This window comes from Mobula hypostoma, chromosome 10 (genome assembly GCF_963921235.1).
Source record: "Mobula hypostoma chromosome 10, sMobHyp1.1, whole genome shotgun sequence".
Lineage (NCBI taxonomy): Eukaryota > Metazoa > Chordata > Chondrichthyes > Myliobatiformes > Myliobatidae > Mobula > Mobula hypostoma.
The window spans coordinates 41,330,586-41,340,174 of record NC_086106.1 but is presented as its reverse complement, the minus strand read 5'-3'; the positions used below and the strand labels follow the sequence as shown (position 1 = coordinate 41,340,174).

Genomic DNA, 9,589 nt, shown 5'->3' with positions numbered 1-9,589 from the left:
AGGTGGGTTGGGCATGGGCCTAGCAAACCCATTCCATAAAAATACAGTGCTACAGAAACCCTAACTGAAGCTCTAATGACCCCATCCCTGGGAGAGGAAGGATACATCAAGAAGATGGGCTACATTTGGAAACAATGTGAAAGACTGGCCCCAGACAGAGGACTGTGGCGAGCTGCTGTCAGCAGCCTTTGCCACAGCAGGGGTGATGGGGCTGAAGATGAAGAAGAAGGAGTTCAGTCCTTGGCCTTAATTCCTCTTCCATGCCAATTCCCTATGGCCTTTGATTCTCAGAACATTCAGATTTTATCTACTTCCTCTTAAAATACCTCCAATAATCCAGCCTTCACAACCCTCTGTAGCACAGTAGTATAGTCTCACCATCCCCTTTCAGTTTAAGTAGATGGACCCTTATTTTGTAGCTGTGTCCCCTTGTTCAACATTCTCCCATTCATGGAAACATCTTGACATCTACCCTGTCACAGATCCTCAGTCTGTTATATGTTTCAATATGATCATCACACATTCTGATATTGCTTCATAGTCTGGTAAGGCAATTCAAATGCAAGAAGCTGCAGAGAGTAGTGGACCCAGCTGAATACATCATGGACGTGTCCCTCTCCACTACCAGTAGTATCTTTAGGAGGTGCTGCATAAGGAAGCAAATCCCCACCATTGGGGCCATGCCACATTCTCACAACTACCATCAGACAGGAGGTACAGAGGCCTGAAGTCCCAACCATCAGGTTCAAAAGCAGCTACTTCCCTTCAACCACACAGCTCTTGAACCAACATGCACCACCCTAACCGCTACCTCAGTGCAGCAACACTATAGCCTCTTTGGACTACAAGGGACTTTGTTTTTTTTTGTTCTAATAGTGTTTTCTTTTGAAAGTGTATATCATTTATATTTATATTTTCTTGTGAATATTGTATCTCTAATGCTCTGTGCCTGTGATGCTGCTGCACCTGTGCGTACGTATAATTGTGCACATGACAATAAACTTCACTTTTGACAAAGTGAAGCCTGTTCCAGTATATATTTAAGTGTAACATAGCTATATTTGGTACATCTCCAATCATTAGCAGCAGTGGAATAGCAGTGTAAGAAGACAGTTAGCTCAGTTAATCCACCACCTGCCCTTCATTGATGATACTGAAACTCCCTGGTTTCCTTGACTCTGTAAGTCTCAGGAAAACACTCTCCAGTCCCACCAAACCTGTGAGATTGAGACGGCTCTCCCAACCCAAACCTCAGTGTGTGTGGACGCTGTGTAATTTACTACCATTACAATTTAGTGCCACGAAATAACAGACAGTACACTGCATATGATTAAAAGAATTGTATTTATGAATCTTAACTTAACTAAAGGGTTAGTAAAGAAAACCAAAAGAAAAGGGCCCATTCTAATTAAACAGTCAAATGTGCACAAGTTGGATCTCATCTTGAACTTCTCTGTGGCTCACACACTGGGCGCCTCAGTCTGCGTTACAGCACACACCACCTTCCAAACACCGCTCCCACCGGATTGTATACTATGACAAGTTCTCCCCAGCGTCTTCTCTCCTCATCTCCCCCGGAATAAAAACTCAAACCAACCTTATTGTCCCTCACCAAGAAAACTTCCCCCTAATTGGATGGCACACATTCCATATCCTCCCTTATCTTCAACAGTAACTCAAACAGGCTGAAAGCGGAACAGAGCTGCTAAATTTAATACCTACTGCATAACAGTAAAGATGTGAACCAGGGCACTACAATACAAACGAGTCCAAGCATATCATGACTGCACTCAATGCTACTCCATCTGAGATGGTAATGAGATCACTGTAGTAGAATGGGGTACTTTGTGCTATGATCAGACACTTGTCTTTCAAATCTACTCCAGACCAATGAAAGGATCTGCTCAATACAAGTATCCAATGTGAAATCAATGGGAAAATGTCAATCCCATTTCTAGTCAATTCGGATGTTGATCATAAAACTACCTGAAACTGAGCACTAGTAGACAGTCTATCACAGACTGGTGGGACTAGGTCATGTAAACAACGTACTGAATCTGAACTGACCCTGTTATGGGAGTGTATGTCAGATCAGTGCACAGGGGGGTTCACGCTGCATCTAAGGCCCGCTGCCTCTATCCTGGGAAGTTTTGTTGGGATGGTGTAGAGGGAGTTTTATTCTACCTCGAAGCTATGATGTCTCTGCTCTGAGAGTGTGTTATGGGATAGAGGTGAGGGAGCTTTAATTTATATGTTATGCTGACATTGAATCTCTGTAAAGAGAAGCACACCACCTCCAGAGCTTCCATCTGTTGTCTCAAGGTGAACTAAAGCAAGGTGGAATTTTATGAAGCAGCACACACAAAACGCTGGAGGAACTCAGCAAGTCAGGCAGCATCCATGAAAAAGAATAAACAGTCAATGTTTCAGGCCAAGACACTTCAACAGGACTGAAGCGTCAGACTGAAACGTTGACTGTTTATTCTTTTCTATGAAAGCTGCCTGACCTGCTGAGTTCTTCCACCATTTTGTTTGTGTTACTCTGGGTTTCCAGCCTCTGCAGAATCTCTTGTGTTCAGGAACTTTATGATTTTCTCTTTACTCAGTGAGTGACATGGACTTCATCAGTTTGAAGGATGGATTTTTAAAATAAAGATCTGATCAAACAAAAAAAAAGATTTTGTAAAGTTACTACTGTATGTGTATTTATACAATATTTATTAAGCTACTGAACTATTCAGAGCCTCACCAGTTCCCACAGAATATATAGACACTCCCTAACAGGTCACAGCTGAGTTAACTCATGTTGTAGTACTTTGTGCTCAACGGCAAGTATGTACTCAGCTGCTGGTCTACTCTAAGCCAGAGACAGAGGGGCCCAGTAATCTTCTGAGCCTGTGCTGGGTCTGATTATTTGGCAGTGGCTTGAATGTGGTGTCTGGGCTGCAGGAATCTGTGCTGGCCTAGGCTCCTGCTCCAACTGTTTTAGGTAAGACTCCTAATTCCACCATTCAGTGCAACACTCAAGGGACTAATTCCATTCTGATGTTTTTACTTTTTTTCTCTTCACGTCTTTAGATACCAATTTCAGATTTAAATGCTTCTGATCGCTGTCCTGTTCACCATCAGGGGAAAAGACTTCTGTATTTGTTCACATAGCATCACCTTCCCAGGGCAATGTTCCTTGACCCCAGAATACTTTCTATCACTATCAGTCCAGAAAGTTTCATGGGCCCCTGTCAGCCTTGGCTGCGTTTTGTCACTTTTCCAATAATCCAGTGACTTCTTGGCCATGAATACTGATTCTAGCTTTTAAACTGCAGATACATTTCACTGTAATTAATTTAAATTTCCCACGTGTCCAAAGCAATATCAGTGCCAGTAAGTCAACCATTTTGTTGCCATGCTCTGTGAGGGCCATTGCAGCATATTGCATGCTGAAACTCTGACTGATGTTGACATGCAGGGCCCACACAAGAGATTAGCCCCGAAGTAACAGGAAATGGGAGAAGGGAAAGGAGGATGGGCATCAGAGCGAGTGATGAGCAAGGGAGAAGAAGGGGTGACAGGAGACATGGGGAGGATCCAGACAACTGTTTGTAAGGCAAGTGATATTCCTGCACAATGTTGTCCCTGGAACCCAAATCAGAGAGGGATGAGTGTCCATAGAAGAGGAAGGAGACCTTGTTATAAGATAGGTAACTATTGACACTCGGGCAGTAAGTAATGCAATCATCACACTGTACTTTTTCTGATAGAGACATGGAAGAGAAATAATCTGCTCCATTGGGCTATTCGGGCCTTTAACTGCATTTACACCCATCACTTGAAAGCCCATAACTACCACAACTTGCCTTTCTGGAAGGAGATACTTCCAGATTTCAATGATCTAATCAACAACCAGCAGCTAATGCTGCAGACAAGGTGTATGTGAAGACTGTCATACTGTGTTTGTGACAATTGTATATGCCACTGCATCTCAGGGACAGGCAGAGGGAGTTAGTTTAATTTGGCATTATGTTGGTGCAGGCATTGTGGCTGACCGTTCTATATCCCCAACCTTACAGGAATGAGGATTGTACTGAAAAGTTATCAAAAGCTGATGCAGTATTGAGAGGGTGTGATATTGGCAGAGGAGTTGCCAAACCAAAACACAACATGTAGATACAAGTGATGCTTCACAGAGCAGACAAGTTCAAAGTAAATTTATTATCAAAGTACATATATGTCACCATATACAACCCTGAGATTCAGTTTCATGCAGGCAATCATAATAAGTACAAGAAACACAATAGAATCAATGAAAGACTGCACCCAACAGGGCAGGCAAACAACCAGTGTGCAAAAGACAACAAGCTCTGCAAATACAAAAAGAAAGAGAGAAAAGAAATATTAATAATAATAAATAAATAAGCATAAATATCGAGAGCATGATAGCCCTTGAAAGTGAGTCCATTAGTTGTGGGGACAGTTCAGTGATGGGGGCGAGTGAAATTGAGTGAAGTTATTCCCTCTGGTTCAAGAGCCTGACGATGAGGAGTGATAACTGCTCCTGAACCTGCTCGTGTGAGTCCTAAGTCTCCTGTACCTCATTCCTGATGGCAACAGTGAGAAGTGAGCATGGCCCTGATGATAGATGCTGCTTTCCTGTGACATCACTTCATGTAGATGTGTTCTATAGTGGGAAGGGCTTTACCTGTGATGGACTGGGCCATTTCCACTACCACTATCCTCGGCGCATTAGTTCCACACCTGATGGGTGAAAGGAGGGAGAAGGCACTGGTGGATGAGTGTTTGTCTCACTAGTAATCTGTAAACTAGTGGTGACCCACAGGGATCAGTACTGGAACCTTTGCTGTTTGTGATATTTGTAACTGACTTGAATTAGAAAGTTAGGGGCATGATTAGTTAGTTTGCAGACTAGGCAGCATGGTAGTGTAGTGGTTGACAAAACACTATTACAGCACCAGTGACCTAGGTTCAATTCCTGCCACTGTCTGTTAGAAGTTTGAATGTTCTCACCATGACCACATGGGTTTCCTCCAAGTGCTCTGGGTCCTTCCCACATTCCAACTACATGCGGGTTAGTAGCTTAATTGGTCACATGGGTGTAATTGAGGTGGTACGAACTAATTGGGCTGGAAGGTCCTGTGTCTCTAATTTTTAAAAAGGTAAATGACATAAAAATTGCTGGAATTGTAAACAATGAAGAAGGTTGCTTAATGATACAGTGGGACGTAGATCAGCTGGAAGGATGGGCATGGTGGTGGTAGATGAAATTTAATCCAAATACGTGTGAGGTAATGCACTTTAGGAGGTTAGGTCAAGCACTGATGTACAGAGGGACACAGTTATGGCTCAGTGCAGAGGGAGAGACACTGAAAGGGATGAACAGTTCATAAACTTTTAATAAGAACTGTGCAGAATTAAAGGAAAAAACAATAAATACTAGGCCAAAATTGTCATTAACTAAAACACTCAAACTGAAAGCAGTACCTTAATAATAAATAAATACCACTCCTTTACAGCATCAATCTAAACACGAGTCATCTTTCCCAGAGGTAAGCAGGGAACGTTGACATTGCTGTGCTTTTGGTCAAGATTGAAATGGAAGGAAGGGATTTAAGTACAACCGCAAAGGAACTCTAATTGGCTGGAATATGCATGCTCACCAGTGTGATTACCGACCCCTTTCAGCTGCCCACCCAGCCTCCACAGTAGAGTCTGTGGTTGCAACATAGAAGGGCTTTGGGGTTCAGTCTATAGCTTCATGATAGGTGGATAGGATAGAGATAAAGGCATTTTTCAGAGGCTGAAGCACTGGCTATATGAGTTGTGATATCATATTGTACCAACACAGACATTAGTCAGGCACATTTGGACTGTTGTGTACAGTTCATTTCGTGTCATTCATCCATACACATGTATACTGCCAAACAAGACAACATTCCTCTGGACCAAGGTAGACAACACAGTACATATAACTCACACACAAGGCACATAAAGTAATATTATCAAATAAATTAAGAAATAGTAGGGTGCATATACAATACAGGTTAAAAATTAAAGAGTATAATGTGTGCTGAGATCCTATGATGAGAATCTTACATCAGTTCAGTAGTCTCTTTTTCATACTGACAATTCTTGTCCTAATGCTGTGATACCTCCTACCTGATGGTAACCACACTACAGAAAGGGCATGGTAGTTGTAGAGAGAGTGCAGATGAACTCACCGGAACATTGCCCAGAATAGGCTGTTGTAGCTATCAAGACAGATTGGACAGGCTGGCTTTATTCTGCAGTGAAGGAGGCTGAGAGGTGACCATGTGGAGCTGGGGTTCACAACCTGTTTTATGCCATGGAGTCTCACCGGGGGTGGGGGGGGGCGGGGTCCGTGGACCCCGGTTGGGAACTCTGCAATAAGACTACGAAGGACATAGCAACACACACGAAAAGCTGGAGACTGGCAGCAGCTATGAAAATGAATAAATAGTCGCCGTTCAGGCCGAGACCTTTCAGGATCAGGACTGTACTTACATAGTCCCTTCATTTCGACTGTATATTCATTTCCATAGATGCCGCCTAACCTACCGAGTTCTTCCAGCATTTTGGGTGTTCCTCTGCATCTGCAGCATCTCTTGTGTTTATGATGGACGTAGATGGAGAGAATATCTTGTGGGACAGGTAAGTGTGAAATTGTACAGCACAGGTTTATGGTGAGAGGGAAGAATTTTAATGGAGACCTAAGAGGTTAAGTTTACCGCTCGGAGATTGATCAGTATCTGGAGTGACCGCACAGAGGAGGTGGTGGATGCAGGTACAGTTACAACAGTTGAAAGGCGTTTGTACATGTAATTAGACAGAATTCAAGCCTAATGCAGTCAAACGGGATTCATATAGACAGGTATCACAGCTGGCATGGACAAGATGGGCCGAAAGGCCCGTTTCTGCCTTGTATAGCTCTGTGGGCCACGTGCCGCGGAAGTGCCTGGTCAATTTTTTTCGGTGTCACGGTCTGGGATGCAGCTTCACCAAATTAAATAATAATTGCCATTGAAGAGCTGCGCTGCGTAGAAATGCGTGGTTTAAATCCGTTTTCCTATTAAATATTAAATTCAAGAACCATACTTTCTTTTCTAAACTTTGTCTAAAGTTTCAGAGGCACTAACTGGCAGATTTTTCTGTTATCTTGGTGGAGGTGTGGTGTTTTCATTGAGGTTAGGCGTTGGCTCATTGGGCTAACCTCGGCGAGGCCTTTTTTCACGGGGATCCCGCGCGATTGTGGATTCTTGACCAAGGGCATTTTCCCACAAGGCTATCATTGCTCAGGTTTCGGAATGTAAATAGAACTGTTTAGAGTCAGGTAAGGTGGCGCTGAGGCTCGGCGCTAACCTCCTCCCTCCACCCCACCCCACCCTCTCAAAACACGCCTCGGGTGAATATCACAAAAGGAAGTCGCGCTCCCTGGTAAACACTAACCGCAAACCCGCCAACAACCATGCGACTTATTGAAACAAAATATTAATTCTTTGATCGAGAAATTAGTACGTTGAAATCTTTCGCCCTAACCCTGGGGTCTGTGTTGCAGTGATACGGCTAGGGTCAAAACTTAGTGTTTCAAAGTTTAAACCAAAATATCTCACAGACACGTTTTTTTTACATTTAAAAGGGGAATCGCAATTATATAGCATCCCGCACGGCCTCGCGGTTTGTTCTTGTGTAATCAGTCTTGTAATTGCAGGGGAACAGAAATGTTAGTCGAGGCACAGTAAGTTCCCTCACCGACAGAATAAAGCCAGATATTTTTACAGGATAATTTGAGTTTATAGAGGTAAACGGAGCCAAGTTCTGAAGCAGCAGTGTATTTTCTAGGACTGTAACCCCAGCAGGATTTTAAAATCTTATACTATTAAAAATTTAGAATTTATAGAATCAAATTTAAAAATAAAGCTCCAGGAGACTGGATTTCTATTTAAAACTCTCTCTATGATAAAGCCGCTGTCTAGAGAGGGATTCCCTCTTACGTCACTGCTTGGTTACCAGTAAACAGCAAACTACACAGTTCCATATTTGGGCATGTACGTCAGGGATCCCGGATGGGCGGAGCTTCCTCACAGGAGGGATTTTATCGCGTTTTCCCGGCAATAAAACAGAGTGGAAGCTCGGCGAGAGTGCTATTTGCAGCTCGGCCTTCGGTGGCTTCACTTCTAGTGATTTCGGACTCGTTGTTTCTTTTGTTTCGTGTGGGATCTGACCACTTTCACGATCTGGTAGCCTGACGTCAGAGGAATACATTCCTATAAAAAGGCGTCAAGAGGAATTAGTTCATTCATAAAGAGAGCGGCGCAACTGAGGAGGAGCAGACAGGCGCTACTACAGCACAGTATTTTTTTGAGTAGCTGTTCATTGACAAACGGGAAACTGGATTCAAGGGGAGACAAATCGTGGCTCATCAACGACTGGGAGGACATGTACCAGGGATTCTCAGGCGACTTTGACTCGGCTTCTCGCTGTAGTTCTTCCCCTTCGGAGCCTCAGTACCTGTCATCCGTGGATTCCTTCAGCCAGAGTATTGGCAGCCCCACCACTGCAGCCCAGGTAAGTGACACTTACAATCAGGCGAACTTTATAACGTGTTAAAACTATCCGGGATGACGAGGGAGCCCCCTCCCCCGTCCCGTCTTTGGATTATTTTCCAACAATAATAGGAATAAGTAGGGAATCAATTAATTTTTGATCGGTGCAAAACTAAAGTCAGTGTTTAGCTGAACGGTGCAAGCTGCGATAATTAAAGTAAACTTTAGAATCAAATGCATGTGTGAGATCTATGTCTGTCGCTGCATTCGGAGCCTCGTGTCAATTGGAATCGATCTATCGATAAAATTGCACCGGTTTCCAGCAGGTTGGAAACCTCATGTTTGCCCTCGGACTCGGTTACGTCCGTAAGGTTGACGTATTGGAATTCTCCTGGTGACGCCGCTCTGGCCCCGCCCCCGGTCGTGCGACGTGCTGACGCCAGACGTTCTATTTTGGAACGTTGCTGAGGCAACGGCGCTGTCAGTGGCTGGGGAGTCGGAATGTTACGGGCACGCGCTGCCCGGGTTTTATGAATGGAAAGCGGCGGGCTCTTGGTTCCACCTCCCAGTGCACACGACAGTCTAGAACGCCAATCTAATTAACCAGTTTGGTATCTGCTGTGCATAGCAAAAGTCAAGGCCCTATTCACTCTGCGCTGCAAGCTGAGCGTTAACATGCAGGGGTTGGGAATCAAATGAGATGCTTAACGTCCGGTGCAATGCCAAGAAATCGTGGAAATGCGATCTTTCCCAGGGTCAACCTCAACTGCATTGCCCCAGTCCTTCAGATGTTCGAGGTCTTTGTCACTGCTTTCTTTAAGTAACAGGGATGTTGTCCTCGGTAGCACACAACTCCAACCTTCCATTAAGTTAGGGTTAATCGGGGTCGTGGGGTTGCTAGAGCAGCATGGCTCCGCGCTGTGTTGCTAAATAAATACATTTGCAGGATTCATTCACCCTGTGAACTGCGAACCAGTCACTAGAGTTGCATTCCGAGGTGCTGTAAGATTTAA

General features: G+C 44.1%; 1 protein-coding gene across 7 annotated transcripts in view; it reads left to right on the top strand.

Annotated features, from left to right (window-relative positions):
• The first annotated feature begins 8,190 nt into the window (after positions 1-8,190).
• The window catches only part of LOC134352866 (protein FosB-like), a 144,684-nt gene continuing 143,285 nt past the window's right edge, over positions 8,191-9,589 (top strand). For all 7 annotated transcript variants that reach the window (XR_010019486.1, XM_063060405.1, XM_063060402.1 and 4 more), the window contains exon 1: positions 8,191-8,598. Coding sequence is in view for 6 of the 7 variants with exons in the window: in XM_063060405.1 (XP_062916475.1) it covers positions 8,470-8,598 (129 nt within the window). In the remaining variant the exon portion in view is untranslated. The remainder of the gene's footprint in view (positions 8,599-9,589) is intronic.